This window comes from Aquarana catesbeiana, linkage group LG12, assembly GCF_042186555.1.
Source record: "Aquarana catesbeiana isolate 2022-GZ linkage group LG12, ASM4218655v1, whole genome shotgun sequence".
Classification (NCBI taxonomy): domain Eukaryota; kingdom Metazoa; phylum Chordata; class Amphibia; order Anura; family Ranidae; genus Aquarana; species Aquarana catesbeiana.
The window spans coordinates 87,566,579-87,589,230 of record NC_133335.1 but is presented as its reverse complement, the minus strand read 5'-3'; the positions used below and the strand labels follow the sequence as shown (position 1 = coordinate 87,589,230).

At 43.0% G+C, this 22,652-nt stretch overlaps 1 protein-coding gene across 2 annotated transcripts in view; it reads left to right on the top strand.

Moving 5' to 3' along the window:
* The window catches only part of LOC141114481 (lysosomal alpha-glucosidase-like), a 321,841-nt gene that overhangs the window by 249,830 nt on the left and 49,359 nt on the right, over positions 1-22,652 (top strand). For both annotated transcript variants that reach the window (XM_073608186.1, XM_073608187.1), the window contains one exon: positions 4,969-5,067. In XM_073608186.1, coding sequence (XP_073464287.1) covers positions 4,969-5,067 — 99 coding nt within the window. The remainder of the gene's footprint in view (positions 1-4,968; positions 5,068-22,652) is intronic.

Here is a 22,652-nt window from a genome sequence, read left to right as displayed (position 1 = left end):
TTGTTAGTAAAACCTATTACTTTAAAGTATGTAATTTATTGATAATATAAGGATTATGAGATGCTAATGAATAAAAAGGGTATGATGGGTGATAAAAATAAATTAGGAGTATTAGGTCCAATTTGATCATGAGTGGAAGAAGTGAATGTGCTGGTAGTGCCGTGGTGACAATAATGGATGTGGGATGATCGTGTGGGAATGCACCGTGAAGCGTAAAGTGAAAAACTAAATGGTGTAAAAAAAATTAAAACAAACCAAGCTGTGATAAAAACTAAAAATGTGTATGGATACCAGTGAACGGAAAAAGCCATGTCTCAATTATTGAGTTGATACTGCACTTGGGTGGGCTGGGCTGGGCAGAGGGTCTAAATGCAGGTGCTAGCAGGTATCTGGTCTGATCCCGATAACACTGCGTATTTGGGAACCCCAAACTGCTGGGGACTCTAGAATAGATCTGATCAGATCAGATATCGATCCGTTCAGACACTATACTACTAAGGGAGGTGTATGGTACGTGCGTGGGTGTTAGCGCTACTGGCACTAATCTGATGCTGCCTGGGGAGACACAGACCCTATCTGACATTAAAACCTAACTGATATCACCTGCCGGGTGATCAGGGGGTTAAACCTTTATTTGGGTAATATACGGCGGGTGCCCTGACCCTATAAAAAATAACTAGCTAACCAGCGTCACCCGTGACACTAATACAGTGATCACTGGTGACAGGGGGTGATCAAGGGGTTAAATCTTGGTTAGGGGGACCCTAGACCTATCTGGGCCTACACTAAGTACCCTATTGCCCTGTACACACGGTCGGACTTTCCGACAGAATATGTGTGATCGGAGCTTGTTGTCGGAAATTCCGACCGTGTGTGGGCTCCATCGGACTTTTTCCATCGGAATTTCCGACACACAAAGTTTGAGAGCAGGCTATAAAATTTTCCGACAACAAAATCCGTTTACGTAAACCGTGTGTGGACAATTCCGACGCACAAAGTGCCACGCATGCTCAGAATAAATTAAGAGACGAAAGCTATTGGCTACTGCCCCGTTTATAGTCTTGACGTACGTGTTTTACGTCACCGCGTTTAGAACGATCGGATTTTCCGACAACTTTGTGCAACCGTGTGTATGCAAAACAAGTTTGAGCCAACATCCGTCTGAAAAAATCCATGGATTTTGTTGTCGGAGTGTCTGATCAATGTCCGATCGTGTGTACAGGGCATAACACTGATTTTTGTCGCTAATGACACCAGTACAGTGATCAAAATAAAATATGAACACTGCACTGGGTGACACAGTGACAGGGGGTGAATAGGTTAACTGGGGGGGCGATCGGGGGGTTATCGGGGGTTGGCAAGTGTACCTACGTGAAATGGTGTCAGTGTAGTGTTGGTGCACTTACTCTGAGATGTCTCCTCTCCTCTCTCTGGAACGAAAAGACTTTCACGAGGAGAGATGATGTCAATTCCCCTGCTGTGTTTACACTTACACATGCAGGGGAAGGATCTCATTTGCCAGGAGCGATTACCAGGTCCAGGCCAGATACCATTGGCCTGGGGATTGATCGATTCTGGATTGAATCTGATTGTTGCGGCTGCGCGACGTTTAGCTACGATGCTTTGCGCAAATGTAGAATTGGCATCAAATTCCCACATGTCTACCAATGGCAGTGTCCATCCTGAATTTCAGAATAGGTTTAATGTGGTCTCTAACACGTTTGAAGAAAGGTCGTTTAGTTTTCCCCACATAGAAGCCCCCACACAAGCATTTTGCCAAGTAGACAACCCCGGGCGTATGGCATGTAACTCTATGTTTGACGGAATGGTTGCGACCATCAGGAAGAACAAATTCTGAATCATTAAAGATAAATGAGCAAATGTCAGTGTCCACAGGAAAAGTTTCCTGGGTTCAAAGTTTCAACTTGACAAGGGTAGTCAAATTGGCTATGCACAAGATGGTCCTTTAAGGATGGAACACGTCTGTAAGTAATTTCTGGATAGTCTTTTACATACTTTTTGATTACAGGATCTGCAGATAGAAGAGGCCAAAATTTTCCAAAAATCTGTCTAATCTGTGAGTGATTAGAGTAATGGGTGATAACTATCACTGTTTCAAGTTGTTTCCGACACTTGGAGGAGGAAATTAGAGAATTTCTGTCTTTTTGAGTACCCTCTTGTAGGCTTTTTTTTTAAACATACATGACTATATCCTCTTTTTTAAGTCACAAGTATAGACCCCTAGTGGCTTTTTTGAAATCTTCATCTTTGCTACAGTTGCGTTTGATTCGTAGACATTGACTCTGTAGGGTATAGTCCTGAGCAATGGCTCAGGATGAGAACTCCTAGAATGTAAGATTGTGTTCCCTGCTGAGGGCTTTCTATAGAGAGAGGAATTTATAGTACCGTCAGCATCCAGGGATATTTCTAAATCTAAAAAGCTGATTTTGGTTTGACTGTAATTCATTGTGAAATTGATATTGAAATCATTAATGGAGATAGCCCGTAAGAACTGTCCAAGTTCAGCCTCAGTGCCAGACCAGAAAATTAGTACATCGTCGATGTAATGATACCAAGATATGCAATTGAAAAGAAGGCCAGTGAGGTCATTGCGAGAAAAAATTTCCCTCTCCCACCCCCCCAGGTACATGTTGGCATACGATGGGGCAAATTTAGTCCCTATCGTAACCCCCTGCACCTGGATGTAGTGGGAGGAACCAAATTTCCCCCTTTATCAGCGGGTTTAATTATTATTTCAGAATTAGTCTGTAGTGATTTAATGGCTTGTTTCTGTGAAAATGAGAGATTATGATTTCGCTGAGAACTTATATCTAAATTTTCAATTGCTTTAGTGGTTTGCTGGACGAAGACCCAGATGTTAGGATTGGTATTTAGGAGGGGGAACATTCTAGATTTTGGTTTAAAAGACAAAATCCGTATTGTACGCTATGAGCATTATTAAGACAATTGTCCTGGTGTATTCCATAATTTGGAAGCACCTTTTTTTAGCTGATTTTTGGCTATCTGGCCATATGATTATACATACTAATATGTAAGCTTAGCTTAATTATTATTATATCCCTTTTCACTTCTTCTCCATAACGCCATCCACCCCCTTCATAAATGCCTATAGGTTCTGATTTCAACAGGTGTGACCGTCATTTTTTCTTTTCTTGTCATGTCCATTCCTTTTCCTTCTCTCTATATTTGATTCTTTCATAACACCTTTCCTTTATCCCATCATAGATATATTCATTTCTTTTGGCTATACTGGATATAATTCAACCCATATCTTAGTTGCTCTCCACCGTATGCTCTGCATTTGCTTGCTTTTAAGTAAGTATACTTTGGGCACTCTCCCGTGAATTTGATGGCAATTCTATATATATATTCATATATATAACTATAACCTGTTTAGATCCTTTCATACATATATACTTTATTGTACTTTTCAGCCTGGTATTTTCGTGCCCTCTGTGGCCGCGCAGGGCCCATTTCCCCCTTTGGTTGGTCCTTTGTTGATGGTGGCCCCTCCGGGAGTCTTTTGAGGCGGTAGGTTCCCCCTTCCTTTGGGGAGAGCACTTGGCAACTGTTACTAATTGTTATTAATGTTTCTGTACACAATATAATGTATTTTTGTTGCTTTTTTATACTCATTATGTTCTGTTTTTCCTGTGATTTCTATACAGTTCAAAGACACTTTGCAATTCATATATACCCTGATGAAGCCACTAGGCGAAACATGTCGGGTTAATATACGTACGTTAATCTCCTTGTCTGAATTTGAACATTTGAATCTATGACCACTTCCATTTTGAAATGTTAAATATTATTGAACGTTTGACCTTGTGTGGTTTTTAACTATAATTCTATTAAATTTATACTTTTTTATACCTTGGTTTCCATTATTATTTGTAAGCATCGCAAAAATCCCCTCTTCCTTTCCCACTTACAATATTTAACTATTTATGATGAGTTGCCAACGCTCTGGGTGTTTTTCCTTTAGTCTGACAGAATAAATATGATTAATAGTTATGTTCTTCTTTGATTAGGATCTCTATTTACATTCAAAGGAATTGAGGTCCTGAGGAAGCAAAGATGTGAAGCGCATCGACCTCCTGACTTAGTAGATATAGAGATATATTGTTTAAATATCATTTTGATCATATTGATTCAAGCCAATCCCTTTGGTTGTATTTGTAAATGTGTAAAGATTTTTAAAATAATTTTTGTAATAAAGACAGTATTTATAATTATGTTGTAAATGTCCTTCACTGGTACCGATCAATCCATTCTATCAAAATCTTATATTTTATTAGTGTTTGTTTAATCTACATATTTATTGCTATATCTAAAACTGATCACACTAATGTACCACAAGCTGTAGATGAAAAATTTATTTTAGGGGTTCCTCGAGATCTTAAAATGTTTTTCAAACGTTCCTTGAGGTTGAATAGGATAGGGATTGAAACCCCCATCAGTTTATTTATTGTTTGTGTTCTATTGGAGAGATTTCTCTTCACTTCTTAAAATGCTTGGAAAGTGAAAAAAAAGTCCTGCAAAGTGAAAATAATTGCCTACCCTATGATACCTAAAACAAAAAAAGTGGCAATTCATACAGTTTTAGCAGTTTTAGATTCATAACTATACTGATTTATTCAACAGATTTCTTCCTGCTTGACTTATTATGGTCACACTTTTTCCTCTATATAGAATCTATAAGACCTGTCAAACATTGTGGCTTTTGCAGTGAAACACTGTCGCTTCTTTTTACATTGCTGTGCTGTCATTGGGGAAATTTCTCCTTGTACTGTGTTCTAAGCCTCCTCCAGCTTATGCATAATTTAAAAAGCCTATTTGAATTTGCATGTTTGTAAATTATGTATTTTCTTATTTTGTTATAAAATATCTACATTTACATTAAAAAGCTTTATTTCTAAACTAATCCATACTGATCATATACTACAGGGTGCAGGATTTGAAAGCAAAGGTGAATGGAAAACCCTTCCAGCTCCCTTGGACACTGTTAATTTTCACATTAGAGGTGGCTATATCATACCAGCTCAGGTAGGTAGATGTTTTGCTCAAAATGGTTTCAAAATTACTGCGCTGTCCTAAATAATAAGTGTTATGAATTGTGATTTATAATAAAAATTGAAATAGGTATAGAAAAACAGCTGCGACTTCCTGCAAGATACACACATCAATCAACAATTTCCCATATCAAGTTGCGCTATATTTCCATAAAGTGATTCCGTGCAATGAATTATAATAATTTAACCTTTCAAAAGTGAATAACATAAACGAAATTGATCAAATTGCACACTGTAAACAGTCCACTCTATTAATAGTAGATCTCCGCTATGAATTCGCACACAATACACGCGGGAATAGTGATGAGAGAAAGATCTGCCTTCCACCTCCACACACACTGCCGCTTACCAACTCCTGTTGATCTCTTATTATAGGAGATCTCATGCGCTTCTGGCTTCTTACCCAGCCCGGGCCTTTTATGTACACAGCCAAGGTCTCAGCGTCTTCCCAGATGTTGTACCCCTTACAGGTACAATTTGCCGGATGTTCCCGTAAGAAAATAAAAGCTTCCATAGCATAAAATCTTTCGGTAACTTTAATAGATAAAAAAAAATGCACTTGCATTGGTAAAAGCAAATTCATGCAGTACAAAAACACAGAGCCTGCCGGCTCTCGATTGCAACCCGTGGTTCCGGGACTTGCGTGTATCGCGGTGACATCAGCAAGTCGCTCCTCCCTATGCATTTCGTCACACCTGATGTCGTCCTGGGGCATGGGCGGTGTGCTGATTCACTGCTCTAGAGGGGGCTTCCAGATTCCGATAAGCCCCCCGCCTGCAGACCCCCACAACCCCGGGCAAGGGTTGTGGGGATGAGGCCGTTGTCCCCATGTTGATGGGGACAAGGTGCTTTGGGGACCCCAAAGCACCCTCCCCATGTTGAGGGCATATGGCCTGGTACGATTCAGGGGGGGCGCTCTCTCGTCCCCCCTCTTTTCCTGCGGCCTGCCAGGTTGCGTGCTTAGATAAGGGTCTGGTATGGATTTTGGGGGGACCTCTACGCCTTTTTTTTTTTAATTTGACACAGGGTTCCCCTTAATATCCATACCAGACCTGAAGAGCCTGGTATTGATTTTGGGGGGACCCCCACGCAATTTTAAAAAAAAAATTTGGTTCCTGGTCCCCCTTAATATTCATACCAACCCCTGGAAATGGACTAAAGAGGGGAACCCATGCCGTTTTCTTTCAATGAGTTTTATCTATATTGCCACGATCAGTTTTAAATGACTTTTTTCCTTTTAGAAATGTCATTTTGCTGTGGTATTGTTCTAAACAGGGGAAAAATGTGCCATTTTACAGGCATAATAAGGACACCCCCAGGCATGATATTTAAAGGAGAATTTAATTTTTATTGTTTCACTTTAAGCATTATTAAAATCACTGCTCCCGAAAAAACGTCTGTGTTTAAAACTTTTTTTTGCATTGATACATGTCCCCTGGGGCAGGACCCGGGTCCCCAAATACTTTTTATAGCAATAACTTGCATATAAGCCTTTAAAATGAGCACTTTTTATTTTTCATGTTCGTGTCCCATAGACTTTAACTATGTTCGCGTGTTCATCAAAATTTTTTGCCTGTTCGCAAGTTCTGGTGTGAACCGAACTGGGGGTGTTCGGCTCATGCTTACTTACTTCCTGCAGTTGTTCATTCACACTCTATTATCCTGCATATCCTCTCTGGTACCACCCCTTCTCCTGCCTTAGTCTCTCCATACAGTCCACCTTTACGAAAATTTCTTGCTCTTTTTTTCTATATAATTCCTATTTTAGCAGCTGTATGACAGTGAGATTGATAGCTTGGTTCTTGTCAGACAATCAGCTGAATTGGAAGGATCTCCTGGCAGCCTGAAGACCTAATAATCAAATTGATTAGCTGGAATCTCCAGGTGAAAGCCAGAGAGATCCCATGTATAACCATGATCATGGGGGTTGTACTTGCCGGACTCCTGGCAGCACTTCTTCATATGCCTGCCCTCTCTCAACTCTGCCGGAACTCCCTACTGCGGAGGCCAGGAATAGGAATACCTTCTGGTAGGAGTTTTGATACTCTGTTCTGGCGATCCTAACACCCAACCACTGCAGAGTAGATTGCAGGGGGCCTGCGCTGGAGATCAGGGACTGGGTCATGGCTCAGTGGCTCATGCACTGGTCCCAGAGACCTGGGATGGGGGCATGACTAAAATCATGGAGGAGGTGCAGTCTACCCCAGAACCTCCCTAGATCGGAGCCTACCTTTGATTGGCTGTTTTAGTGCCTATTTCTTCACCTGCTCCCAGAGGCTACATTAGAGCTTGTATATGTAGTGCTCACCTTCAGAGGGGCTGCTGAGGATATGCCCAGGTCTCCCATGCTGGTACAGAGCATGCTTGCCTTTTTGCAGCAACTTGCACAGAAGTGAATTTAAGAGTTCAGGCTACTCCAAAACTATATCAGAAGTCAACAGGAGGACAAACTTCTTAGCACAAATCCTGTAATAGCAGCCTTAACTGGAGGCAATATGGAATGGCCAATAACTCTAGGTCGCTAAGAGCAGACCCAGTTCATACAGTAACCCCTGGCATTCACTTCCCTCTAGCAGCAGGCACATCTGGGAGTCCCAAAACGTACTCATAATATTATAGAAGCTGTTTGCCACCCAGCTTCCACATGATGCTCTTCAGTGAGGGAGGCAAAGATCCTTCTCCAGACCAGGATTTCAAGATGATGCCCTCTAGCAAAAATCCTTAAACAATCTTCTCCAGGCCCCCAACCCAACACCTGCTAGGGCCCAGACTACTACTCCTGTCTCACACAAGTTGACTCCCATTGCAGCAACCCCAGGAGAAGAACCCTACTATCAAAGGAAGAACACTCTACCCAGGTCTCTCAAACATTGATCACCTTCTAGGTGCCCCCTTCCCAGGGATTGGCAGAGGTCTAAAATATTCATAAATCAGTGGCTGACCCTCCTTTTTTTTAATTTCTGGAGACCTCTTCCAGAAGCAGATAGTAACAGACAACCACTGACTTTAAGGAAACCTGACCAGAGCAGAAAAAGATAATTGATCCACTGAGTACAGTGGAGCCTAAAACTAAATTTAGCCTAACTTTTGGTGGGGCGCTACATCTGTATGGGTACCAGCACTATGAACTCCTCCAAAATTATCTTTATTATTAAAACATATTCTTCTCACATAGCTATGAATAAAGATCATATGTTTTGAAGGAGTTTGTATCCTTGGATTGTACAAGAAAATGATCCTATTGAAATGGATTTACCATGCACCTATTGATGGAAAAATGGGTTGGATGAGAGGTAGAGTGTCAGGATACCACATGCTGGTACCCTGTAGCGTAGAAGTGACCAAATATATAGAGCTGCACAGATGAGACTGAACTCAAAACTAAATGCAAAAGACGATATTTTTTGAGCACACAAGACAGGTGAGAAGCAACATAAACACAGCAACCTGTATAACATCAGTCAACATATGTGCAAAAGTACAGACCACTATCTAACCTACTATATACAAACTGGGGATGAGAGGAAATCGTATTAAGCAGGGCCATGCAGAAGGTATAAGAAGCAGTAGTTAAAACGGGGAAGGGGGGAGGGTAAGGGGGGGGAGGTAAAGGGGAATTTTTTTTTTTTATTATTTATTTATTTTTTTTTTATCCCTTTCCTAGCAGGATGTAAGAGGAGGGATCACATAACACATATGCACATATATATAAATTATTTTTATTTATGGCTGGGTTGAAGGACCAGCTAGATCTTACACTTTTATAACACTTATTAATCATCTATTAATCAGCATAGGAATATTGCATGATGGTATTAGATGGTATTAGATGGTTGGCTTTGCACTGGGTCAATATCAAAAATTATTGCAATTTTTTTTTTTTTGTGATGAACTATTAGTGGGACAGGTTTAACAATATAGCACATGTTCACATGAGGGAGGGGGTAATTTAGAGAGTAGTAATGCACTGATTGTGGGACCGACTGTGTATAGACCTTTGTTTACAGGTACAGTGTCTTCCTATAATGAGCTAGGAACCCCCCTTTTTTTTCCCCGTAGAGTAATACTCTTTGGTACTTTTTGGTACCCCAGCGATAGAAGGATACTTATAGTTAAGTGGACCACCGGGGGGGGTTCATTATAAATGAGATACGTGTCTATGCTCCACTGCTGATAGATTAGTAGATGGTATAGGGGGGTTGGAGAAAGGTATATTTCTTCTTCTTGGTGTTGGAGGCCTTTTTTTTTCTCTTCTTCTGGAATATTGTGCTGTATACCTTATAGTATGATTATGTGACTGCCTAATATGGCCTGTAGTGGGGAACTACTATATACAGGATACTAGGGGTTTAATGTCATTTGTATGATGGATATATGACGAACATAAGAAATGTTCAAAATTGGATAAGGGGGGGGTTTAATGAGCGAGCCGAGGTTTGTGTCCATATATAAAGAATTGTGACAGAGAATAAATTGAGGGTACGTATATAGGGATTTTAGGATGGGTTTATCTCTTTTTTTGTTTTTTTTCTACAGGGTGCACATGGATTGATGCTTTAGCTCAGTTCTCTATCCTGCTTATCTACTGTCCCCATTGTAAACGCCTCTCCTTCAAGTGGAGGAAAGTCTGAGGCGTCTTAACTTTTCTTACCAAGCGTCGAGCGGGCAGGTCTGCAAACTGCAGGGTGCTTGCTTTTTCTCTTGGTTTATATCTTCCTTAGGATCGCAGAAATTTTGGCCGGATCCTGAGATATTTCGGGGGGTTTTTTTCCTTTCTTTTTTTTTTTTTCTTTTTTTTTTCTCTCTTCTCCCCCTCTTCCTGCCTCCTCCTCCCCGCTCTTTCCCCTGTCTTTTTTGCTGGAGATCTAGTAAAAGTAAATATTAAGATGACCAGGATAACTTTAACCTCTTATAATGGGGTTTAATAGCCCAGAGAAACGTACTAGATTGCTTGTGGAACTTGGGGGACTTAAATCTCATTATTTTCCTACAAGAGACACATTTCAGAAAGGACAGAATTCCAAGACTAGGGAACCATAGATTCCTGACGGTGTACCACAGTGCCTCACAGACCTCAAAAGCAAGTGGAGTATCAATTATTCTGTCAAAACAGATACCATGGAAAGAATCAAAGATAATTACAGATGATGCAGGACGCCTCCTTATTGTAAAGGGTTCTCTGTGTGAGCAAAAGGTTACTCTAGTTAACTTATATCTACCGAATGAGGATCAAGTATCAGCCCTTGAGACTTATTTAAATCTAGTACACCAAAATAAGGAGGGGATCCTGCTGTTGGGAGGAGACCTAAATATGGCATTAGATCCTACACGTTTCAAAAGGTGCCTCCCATCTATCTTATGCAAAATTGCACAAAGCGAAGAGACTTCTCCAAGACCTGCAATTAAAGGACAGTTGGAGAACTCTCTATGTACATGACAGGGATTACACTTTCCTTTCAGCAAAGCATAAGACATATACCAGAATTGACTATGTCTTTGTTTCCCAAAATGCCCTGTCATGTATACTTGAGACTTCTATAGGGTCATTTACATTATCGGACCACGCACCAACCAATTGTGGTGTAGAATGGGGAGACTCAGGTCCTCGGGAATGGCACTGGAAGATCAATGAGACTCTTCTGAAAGAACTGGAATATGAGAAACAGATAGACCAGGAACTAAAATCTTTTTTTTGCAATTAATGAATCAGGAGAAGTAACCCCACTATGTATATGGGAAGCGCATAAGTGTTATATTAGAGGAATTCTCATATCATTAGGAGCACATAGGAAACGCCTTCTGGGGGCTCAGCTGGAATCTTTGCTCGGGGAGATCCGCGTACTTGAATTGGCGCATAAGAAATCGCATGCACAACAGACGGAGGAGAAACGCTCGCGTTTGGGCAAGAAAGTTAATCTATTATTAATGGATAAAGCAAAAGCTAAGTTAAGCCGGTGCAAGCGAGCATTTTACGAGTACGGAAACAAGCCGGGCAAGATGCTAGCTAATGCGCTCAGAGAGACGAGAGGACGGAACTATATTGAACGTATTAAAATCCAGGGTGACGTGTTAGTTATCTCATCACAGGCAATTGCGAAGGCATTCAGAGATTATTATACCAGTCTTTATCAGATAGAGGGTCAACTAGCTTCTCCGAGGTTACTTAATGGAGGGGAGGTAGCTGGGGAATATATAATGGCTTCAGGAATGCCTAGACTGCCTGATGATGGAGCTGGGGACATGGATGGTCCAATTACAATAGAAACATTTTCAGAAGCCCTTAAATCATTAAAACCAGGTAAAGCCCCGGGACCTGACGGGTACACCTTGCTTTATTATAAGACTTTTTTTGAAAAATTGGCACCGAGATTTCTGACTGCCTTCAATTCGATACGTGAAGGGCAAATGATGCCAGTGGAGACATTAATGGCCCACATAACTGTAATCCCTAAGGAGGGGAAAGACCCATCTCAATGTTCGAGTTATCGTCCAATTTTATTGTTAAAAGTGGATCTCAAGATTCTTACGAAAATACTCGCAAATAGATTATTACCCTATAGCCCCTCCTTAATACATGCCGACCAAGTGGGGTTTACCCTGGACAGAGAAGGTAGAGAAAACATGCAACGGGTTTTAAGTGCCATACATGTTTCTCAATATCATCAAAAACCCTTAGTGCTCATATCCACAGATGCAGAAAAAGCATTTGATAGGGTAGACTGGACATTCCTGAGAGCCACGTTACAACACATAGGATTGAGAAATGGGATGCAGAATTGGATCACAAGGTTATATTCTTCTCCAAAAGCAAGGGTCAAGATAAATGACACAATGTCTGGACCCTTTTCCATATGTAATGGAACGCGGCAGGGATGCCCACTATCACCGATTATCTTTATTCTCACATTGGAACCCTTTTTAAGAACCATATGGGCCAATACAGATATCAGGGGCATCTCAATGAAGGGAGAAGAACATAAACTTGACGCTTATGCGGACGACTTACTATTTTTTATAATCTCTCCAGCTATATCCCTTCCATCCCTATTATCAGAGCTACGTATATATGGAGGGATGTCCATATATATATATTAAGATAAACTATAGTAAATCAGAAGTGATGGGAGTGGAGATGAATACATCTCTGCAACACCAGCTATCTACTTATTTTGCTTTCAGATGGACAGATTCCCATGTATGCTACCTAGGGACTAAAATACCGAATAAACTAAACAGAGTGTTCAAACTCAATTTTGCCCCATTAGCACGACAGATTAAACTAGATCTGCAGCAGTGGGATAAAGAAGTCTTTACGTGGTTTGGCAGAATTAATATCAAAATGAACGTAATGCCAAGATTGTTATATCTGTTACAGGCCCTACCTATCAAGATTTCCCCAGGATTTCTAAGGGATCTGACAAACGTAGAGTACCCTGCGCTTAGGATAGTGGCTAGGTTGCTGCCTCCCCAAAAAAAGAATTCCCCCAAAAAAGGGGGGTCCAGAATATAAAGTGAGTCAGTATATGGGGTGGGTGGCGCTACCTGAGATCAATAGGTATATGAAACCAATCTCTCTGACATAAACTCTATTTACCTTACTTAGGTTTAAGCTAGAGGATGTCATGGATTCCTATTCAAGAATGTAAAGGCGTCTGCAGGATAACATAAAGTGAAAAAGCTTTTGTAAGCCTTTTATAAAGTGCTAAGTGCTACAGGTGGAGTGAATAGATAAAATCCTGTGTATTCGTGGCCCTCCCTGCGCAAATGTGGCAAGGGAGTCTTCACGGTTCCATCCAAACTAAGTGAAAAATATAATATATGTGTGATAGCTTAACAGAAATCGTATGTGTACGTGTCTATCCCTGCACAGGTGTGACCAAAAAAAAACACAAATCCAAACAATCTAAGTGCAGTCCAAGGATATATATATGTATGACAAAGCAAATAAGAATGTGATTCAAAACAGTCCAGTGATCAGTTAAGTTGGGCACATTGAAAGGCAAACACTCCTAGAGCTGATACCATCTGATCTGAATCATTTAAAACAGGAGAAAAATTAGTCCCAATAACGATGATATGCAATATTCCAAAGATCACAGAAGTTCATTCAAAAGGTGACTTGTGTACTCTGTTGCATAGGTATTCATGAGACTTTCATGCTCCCCCTCTCAGGTCCCCCCACTCACCAGCTACCACTACCCCTGCAGGGGTTAATGGCATATATAGTATACAGCAGCTGAGGTCTCTGATGTCTCTTCGGGTCAGGATACTTCCAATTCCCCGTCAGGATATCCTGTGTCAGCCGAATACTAGGAGGTAGCTAGTATATTAAAGTGTTAATCCCAGCAGAAAGTCCTCATATGGAAAAGATAAGGGCTCCAATAGTGTAGTATCAAAAAGTTTTAAGTTTATTAGAAACTATAATTAAAATAACATAACCAACCAACCAAAATAACATAACTCAACCCTTTTGGTTGAGTGCACTAAGATGGCACTGCTTCAAAAGACATTCATTACAAAACGAACGTAAAGCGAGGCCAGGCACACAACGTCACTTCCGAGTCTGAGTAAATCGGGTGGAACGCAGTTGGAGCGCACACTGCTAACCCTGGTTTTCCGACATTGCATACAGACCCTGGTTTTTTCTTGAATATTCAGTTTTTAGTTTTGAGATGACATCTTACCATGGATAGGAGATGGTTATGTTATTTTAATGGGCTTGTGGTCCAGTCTCCCTCTGAGAGGGGTTCAGGTGGGGAGGAGGCTGCTGCCATGCGGCCTCATGTGGTCAACCTGAGGGCCTGAAACACTGAAGCTACCACCCATGGTGGTTCTTTTGCAAGCTGACTGAGAATGTCCATGGATTTTGTCTGGTATCATGGAGGAAGGTGACCTGCGGCCAGGGCCTTGTGAGTACAGATGCCTGAGACTGTGTGATTCTGAAATCCCCCTCTTGGTCCTAAAAGTCAGCATACTGGGTGTGTGAGCTAAAGGGTACACTGGCTAGTGTCTTGAAGAACCAAAGTCTAGTCAATTCCTTCTGCTTCAAAGGGACTTGCTTCATCCTATACAGCCTGAACTACTGACAGTCTTCTACACAGTTCTATTGAGAAGTTGTCCTCGTTTGTGAATAGTGAATTTGGAGTATCCTACTTATTCCCTTCACCTATCCAAGTTCTCCAAATAAAACTTAAAAACACATCCCGCTAAACCACTTGCCCGTGCACACTCATCAATGCCCGAGACCAGGCAAAGACTGTGATCATGTGAAACATCAAACATTAAGTCAGCTCCCTGACTTAGAGATGAGCTTTCACTGTGTGCAATAATAAAGGGCAGAGTTCTTCTGAAAAGCGACTTGTCCCATGTCACTATACACTGTAACTTGTATGTTCGCCTCCTGGACCCGGTGTTCTGATAGAACACCGGCTCCTATGATGGACATCACACTTCCCAGCACTGGACCAGTGTGACCTCCATCATAGGAGCCGGGTCCAGGAGCCTGGACTTTGTATGTCACCTGGCCACACAAGGTAAGTGGGAGATCGATCCTCACTCTCTGTGTAAACCCTCGGGGCTAATAATTCACATTATGAATGCCGAGACCCGGGGATTTTTGGGGGCCCACTCAACGCTATAGCCCCGGTCAGCCCCCCCTCCCGATGCTACTGCCCTTCCCCCAGCCTGGGCCAGCTGCTAAATAACTAACTGCACATATGTTTTAACCTGCCTACATGCCGAGGCACTGAGAACTAACTGAGGAGGAGCTAAACACCCTCCCAGTAGCCAGGATTAGGTAAAGACTTAGGCCTCATTCAACAGACAGATTGCATTCTTATCCATGCATCAAACTCGCATGGATATACACTCCAGGATGCACTTGGAGATCTGTGTAAGTCCATGCAGCCACCTGTCTGTCATCGATTTCAACAGGCTACCTGCATGCAGCTGTAAAAATTACCTGTGCATACCATGGGGGTGAAAGGAGCCCTTCACTTGGGTATATGGATCGATATGGCCATGGGAATGAAGTCCTAAAATGGTTGTAAAGCCCTCTGTTAGAAAATGTCCTATGCTCTAGTGTATGTTCTTTGTAAAAAATATGTCCATTTCTACCCTATTTCAGAGCGCCACTCGGCACTCACGTGACTCCTCGCTGCTCCCTCTCCCAATCTGACAGCTACAGCGGGAGGGGCTGTGAATTCCCCACTGACGTCAGCTGGGAGGAGAGGAGGGGAGCAGCGAGGAGTTACGCGAGCTTCGAGCGGCGCTGTGAAATAAGATAGAAATGGGGATAGTTCTTACAAAAAACATACATTGGAGCATAGGACGTTTTCTAACAGAGTGGATTGCATGTACATTACACAATAATTTTAGCAGCAGGATGGGAGGGGGCAGGCACTGTCACTAGCTGACAGGCAGGGAGGGAGGGGGGAGAGGAGGACAGAGGAGAGCTGCGGATGATGGATGCACGTAAACTGACCACTGTCAGGGCTCAGCAGCCATGATAAACCGTGGTCAGTTTACAGGGGGGGAGGGCAGAACCAGGCAGGATCAACCAGATATTTTGGGTGATACAGGGGGCCAAATTACACAGCACAAGCACTGTGCTGTATAACATGCTTTAAAGTAACATGATCTCATTTTTTTTGGGGGGGGGTAACAAATGCTTTAAAATAGAACTAAAGGCAAAACTTTTTTTATTTTGTATTGAGTAAGGAAGGGTTATAACCCCTGTCAGGTTTTTTTTTGGGGGGGGGGGTTTTGCCATCGGTGTCCCACTTTAGGGAGATTTCCCTTTATTTCTGTCCCATAGCCAAAACAGGAAGTGAGAAGAAATCCCTCCAAAAGTGAGAGAATCTCAGGGTGTCCCCAGAACTACTGTCCTCATTGAAAGGATTCACCTCTATTCCTGTTCTGGTAGCAACCCAAAATATGGGAATTTCTTTTACTTTTACTTTCACTTTCGGTAAACAGGACAAATATAGAGGGTGAACCTTCCCAATGGGGGCACAGACAGCAATAACAACTGACAAGTGTTCTAATCCCTCTCCACTCTATCCAAAACTTAAAGAAAAAGTTTTACCTTTTAGTTGCTTTTTAAGCTGGCCATACACAGTTTGAAATTCTGCCAGTTCAGCAGGGACCAGCTGAATTTCTTTTAGTGGTTGGCCATGCCTGGGCAATCAATCGTTTGATTGTCTTCGATCAGCTGCTGCAACCAATCGGCTCCAGCCCCTGATCAGTGTATTCTGACAGCAGCAGGTGCAGCTGTCAGAATATAATGTCCCAGTTATCAGACCAAAACCAATCTGGAGGCCTGGGGGCCCGGCTGCTTTGGTGACTCTAGATAACCATGGGCCAATCGCACGTCCCAGTGACGGCGACGATACATTCGGATGTCTGGCCTATCGACTTTCGATGTACTTTCTGCCTCTACCATGGTGACCACGAGTAACAGGGAAATCAGGGTTTGATTCCAGAGATGGAACATGAGAAACGGCTACCACATTCAAGGAAGGCAGCAGGCATGCAAATTACCCACTCCCGACTCGGGGAGGTAGTGACGAAAAATAACAATACAGGAGTCTTTCGAGGCCCTGTAATTGGAATGGGTACATTTTAAATCCTTTAACAAGGATCTATTGGAGGGCAAGTCTGGTGCCCGCAGCCTTTGGTGTGCGGTCACATTGTGCAGAGGTCTACTGAGATCCGTTAAGGCCTGTGAAGCCACAGACTAAAGTTGCTTGCTTATTCAAGGAGAGATGGAGGTTCCTGGGAATGACCTGGGTGGAGGATCACCTGGAGGCCCGAGTATCGGTCCTCCTGTCCCACCTATCAAGGACCTGGGAAAGGGCCCTAGGAGGGGTGAGTCCCTTACAGCTTACCATGGACGGATGACTTCAAGAGTGGTTGAAGTGAAGAAGGAAGAAGCTGGCCATACACCATACAATTTTCTTCTTCAATTTTCTTTAGATTTACCTTCAACTACGTAGTACAAGGGCCTGCCTAACTGCATATGAATTGAAAGTGTTTTAGGTTTGATCTCCTATTATATGGTAAATCTAAAGGAAAGTTGTACAGGAAAATTGTGTAATGTATGACCAGTCTTAGTCTGCTGTGAATGTATCCCTTGCTGTGTCTGGCCCTGTGAATACACCTATAATAGATGCGGCTGCTATAGGTGAGGCTGTGGCGATTTCTGCTAGTAGAAGTAATGCTCCTGCCTCTTTGAGCTATTCTGCGGCCCTAAGGGGTGTTTAGGGCCTAAGGCATCCGCAAGAGGTTCGGTCCGGGGTGATGTTTTCTTCAGGGGGTTTCTTCAAGAGGAGAAATGTGGTACAAATCAGGTGGAAGGGTGAGGGCCCCCCCCCATTAGGAGGGAAGTCAGTGACTGCATACTAGAGATGGGCTTTAAGGCTGAGGACATGTTTACATTCATTTCTCCCTTGGGCTCATCAGAATATCATGTCTCCTTTTTTCAGTGCTGGGAGCCTTGATGTTTTTTGGCTCAAATATGATAGGGACTGGAGAGGGTCACCTAGGTGGGAGGGTCTGGTGCCCAAGCTGGTCTCTAGGCAACCTCTGGTAAAAACGGTTACAATCTTAGTGAGGAACAAGTCTATCCCTGCATCAGTCATGGCAGCAGTGGCGGTTGGTAGAGTTTTAGGATGGGGGGGTGCCAGACCCCGCCCTTCTTTTGAACCCTCCCACTTGGTGGAAATGGGCGTGGTTTCAGTGAAATAGTGGGCGTGGCTCTAAGGTGGTGTGGTTAGCGTCTGAGATGAACGAGGGATGGAGGGAAAGAGAGGGAGAGAGGGAGGGACAGCAGGCCCAGATCCTACACAACAATAGAAATATGTGTATTCAGGCAAGTTTAACAATCAGCAGATAAAGATACTCCAAACACCTGGTGTTAGCACTTCAATCATCCCGGCACCATGGTTGTTGTGGTGTCAGGATGATTGAAGCGCATTATTTCTATTATTACATTGTAATATAAAATTAAATCATTCAACTCACCATAATGCAGAATCAGTGGGAGCTCTGAGCGTGTCACTTGCCACGTCGCCTGCCATCAGGTGCCCCCAGCGGAGTCCATCCTTACATCAGGTGCCCCCAGCGGAGTCCCTCCTTACATCAGGTGCCCCCAGCGGAGTCCCTCCTTACATCAGGTGCCCCCAGCGGAGTCCCTCCTTACATCAGGTGCCCCCAGCGGAGTCCCTCTTTACATCTGTGTCCCCGTCAGCGGAGTCCCTCCTTACATCTGTGCCCCCGTCAGCAGAGCCCCTCCTTACATCTGTGCCCCGTCAGCAGAGCCCCTCCTTACATCTGTATCCCCAGCGGAGCCCCTCCTTACATCTGTGTCCCCAGCGGAGCCCCTCCTTACATCTTTGTCCCCAGTGGAGTCCCTCCTTACATCTGTGTCCCCATCAGCGGAGCAGCAGGGTCCTCCTCACATTTGTGTCCCGGGCAGCACAACACTCCTTCAAGCCGCATCTGTAGCTAGTTCCAGGCCTCCCCTCTCCACTAAACACAAGGGGATTAGTCCTCATGGTGGCCATCTTTTTTGTAGCCCGCCGGAAGTGACTGTTCTCACACTGAGAACAAAGCCGATGCTGCTCGGCGCGATGGATTGCACCGAAAAGCAGCTCCAAACCCCGTCCACGAAACGCCACATCTGCAATCTCGTGATTGAATTGACGTGGTGCTTCTCATAATGCACAGTGTCTGGTGCCCGAACACAATGCACTTAGTTAAAGGACATTTTTTAAAAATTTTTTTTTCTTAAAGGGACCATTTTTTTTTGGTGACTACAGGAGGGGGGGGGGGGGGGGCGCCCCCTATGGACGGGCCACCACTGCATAGATGTATGGCTAGGATGTGATGGGTCCCTCTTATAAAGGTGTAGGATGACAGGGGGGGTTGGACTGCAACAGTTAAGCTGCATGTTTCAGATAATGTAATAAAGTACCTCCCCTCCTCTGCATTCATAGGAAAGGACAGGCTGGTGGTAATCTATGCAGGACAGCCCAAACTGTGCAATCATTGTGGTGAAAGGGGGTAACTTGCCTCTTCCTGTTCGGAGGTGAGATGCTCTCTTTGCCAGAAGAAGAGGCACATTGCAAAAGATTGTAATAGGATCTGCTGTAATCTCTGCTTAAGGTTAGTACATTCTTACAGCCAGTGCCCCAAGGCTTTGCACAACCAAGATGACCTGGTTGAGGAATTTTTTAGGATGGACACAGAGGATGGGAGAGGAGTTTCTGCTTTACAGGTGCCTGATGTTGCAGTGCCAGCTCCTCAGATTTCAAGTGCATTAATGTCAGCAGTCTGGGGGAGTCTCTTGTGTCTGTGTCTCCTCCTGTGGTTGTAACCACCCCTGTTATTGTGTCTACCCCTACCCAAGTGTCTGTCCCCCCCTGTAACGTTCAAATTAGCTGAGGCAGCTAGGGGTGCTGGGTTGGCAGGTACTAAAGTGGGGGTTCCGGTTGATCCCCAGTTCTTCCCCCTCGACATCGTAGAGACTCTGTAGGGGAGCCTATGGGGTCTGTAGGTAGGGAGGCTGCTGAGCAGGAGGACCTGGTCTCTGGGAAGGGTGTGGAGGGGGAGGGGTGGTCGGACGTTAGAAGTAAAGCAAGAAAAAGAAAATCGCCCTTCGTTGGGACTTTGTAGGCAACAACCACACATAAGTAGATTAGAAAATATATTTATTGTGTATACATAAAATCATTTGATCATTTAAAGATAAAATAATCATTGTGTTTTTAAAAAGACATATCAAAAACATACATATTTCCAAATCAAAAGAAGAGAAAAAAAAAAGAACAGACAAAAAAACATGACAGGTTACATGATTTGCATAACATAAAAATTACTCTCCGGTACAAAGTGGTCTCCGGACGCGTTTCTGGTTCAAGCACCTTTGTCAGGGGTATTGGTAAGAGTATATGCAGTCATAATTTCGTCTTACTAAAAAAATAGAAAAAACATTTCATAGCAACAAGACATTGATATTGACAACAGTGGGAGACAATTGGATGATAGTTGCTATAAGTGACACCTACCATGCAAAATGTTCCATCATGCAACTTGGAAAAATGAATGAAGCACTGCCAGCGGAGGTCTAAACAGATGCCCACCAAGGACACCAGTATCACAGTATTGTCAAAGGGGAAAGCTTGCTTATTTAATTTGCCTGGTGATCACAGGGAGTCATATGTAGCAAATTGCAAACTACTGTGTGAACAAAAAAGAAAGAGAAAAGGGAGTGGAATAGTAAAAACAAGAAAAAAGAAAAGAAAAAAAATGAGAAGAAAGAAAAAAGCAAAAGAAATGAAATGAAGGTAAGAGGTGTTCATAGAAAATGATATATGGTGTCCAGAAAGAGTATAAAGAATATAGATATATATCAATGTCATTTTAAGGTTATCTGATCTAACATGGTGCAAGATGTTTTATGAAAAAAGAAACAAGGGTACTTACCAAGATCTGTAGATTTGGGGAGTGAAGCTATCAGAAACCTCAGTATGGCTTCTTATCTACATGTAGCACACTCTGAGTCATTTGACATTAGACCTCCTAAAAGTGATCATTTCAAAGAGAGACTTAAATAACTACCAAAGCAACCATTAGTCAGTGTTCTATAGACATAAGTAGACTTCAGATAGAAAAACATTGTAAAGCTCACCGTTTAGGTAAAGAAACCTCCGTCTGAACGTCACTCACCGAACTGCATGATACAGGGATCTATTTGAGTAATGGCGCTGGACGCCCGAGCCTGCACAGTGGGTCATCGTACCCACGTATGCGCTGTACCATGGCGCGAGAGCGCACGCGCCATAGGCGCCATAGGCAATGTAACGCATAGCACAACCCTCATGTCAAAAGGGGGGGCGACATCATGCACTCCAGGATAAATGGATCAGTGAGCATAATTCTGTCTAGCAGAAGAGGCAGCAAACAGAGAGCAGAAGCACAGAGCATAAGAATTGAGAATCGGACAAAATAAAAAACAAAATTAGAACAGAAATAATCTGTATAGATAAGTCCATGTGATCACTGGTTGAAAAAAGGCAAAAACAGTATATATCTTATATAGAACAAGCTGATGCCATTAGTGGGCAGCATCGACAACCCCGCGGCATGAGTGCCATCTAGGGTAAGAAAATAAATAAAGTTGCAATGAGGGAACATCATGGAACAAAGGTGAAGCACAGAGCATTCAGAAGGCATGGGGATAAGTAGACATTATAATGTATGTTATTTTTGGGACAGAGATTCACATGTATCCCATATATAAGAGGGTATGCAGGGAGATAAAGGAACCACTGATACCAAGAAAAAAGAAACCTCAAACAATGTCATGATGTATTCTCCTCTAACCTAGTCCTTCCCATCCTCCTGATGTAAAGCCCTCTAAAAAGGGGCGGTAGCTTATGAAATCGTTAAGGCCTGGTGGAGAAGTGGCCCGTAATGCCATTATCCATCTGGTTTCCCTCTGTAAAAGGGTTTTGTCCCAGTCCCCGCCTCTAGTACTAGGATGGACATGATACAATACTAATAATCTGATGTTAGGAAATTTTCCCTGGTGAACATCCCGAATGTGTCTGCTCAGTGGGAAATCTGGGTTGCAAGTTCTCATGCTGTGTACATGTCTATAGACCCTCTTATGCAGTTCCAATTTGGTTTTGACGACATAAAAACAACCACAGGGACAGGTCAATAAATAGACCTAGGTGTTCGGTAATTTGCATAATGTGAGGGCCTATATTTTTTGTCCTTTTGGTAGTATCTGGTTGCTATCAATGTTGATAAATTGGCAGTAGGCACAGCCACCGCATCTGAAAGTACCATTTCTTTTACATGGGTCTCCCCTAAAGTCCCCTGTGTATTCACTGTGAACCAAAATGTCTTTAAGTGATCATGTACGTCTGTAAGTACCGTATTTATCGGCGTATAACACGCACAGGCGTATAACACGCACATTCATTTTCAGAGGGAAGTTTCAGGAAAAAAACTTAAATTTTAAATAAGGAACTTTGAAGCAAAATAAGGGTCAGTGCCCATCTGCAGCCTCACCATTGCCTTCAATGTAGCCTGATCAATGCCCGTCTGCAGCCTCACAAGTGCCATCAATGCAGCCTCATAAGTCCACATCAATGCAGCAGCCTCACCATTGCCATCAGTGCAGCCTGATTGATGCCCATCTGCAGCCTAGAGGGGACAGGGAGAGGGGTGGGATAAGCGCCGACAGATAACATACAGTGAGAATCTCCTATGATAGACAGAACAGTGGTCCAATGGCGGCCCAGGAGACGGGACTTCCTATTATAGAGGCCACCAAGTAAACAGGAGTTTCTCACTGTATGCAATCTGACGCCGCTCGTCCTGCCCCCTTCCCTGTCCCCTCTGAGGCAGCTAAAATTGAAGTATTGGCGTATAACACGCACACGCTATTTGCACCCAATTTTCATGGTGAAAAAGTGAGTGTTATACGCCAATAAATACAGTAATTAAAGGATTTTTTTTAAACAAATTGATTTAGCATTGGATCAA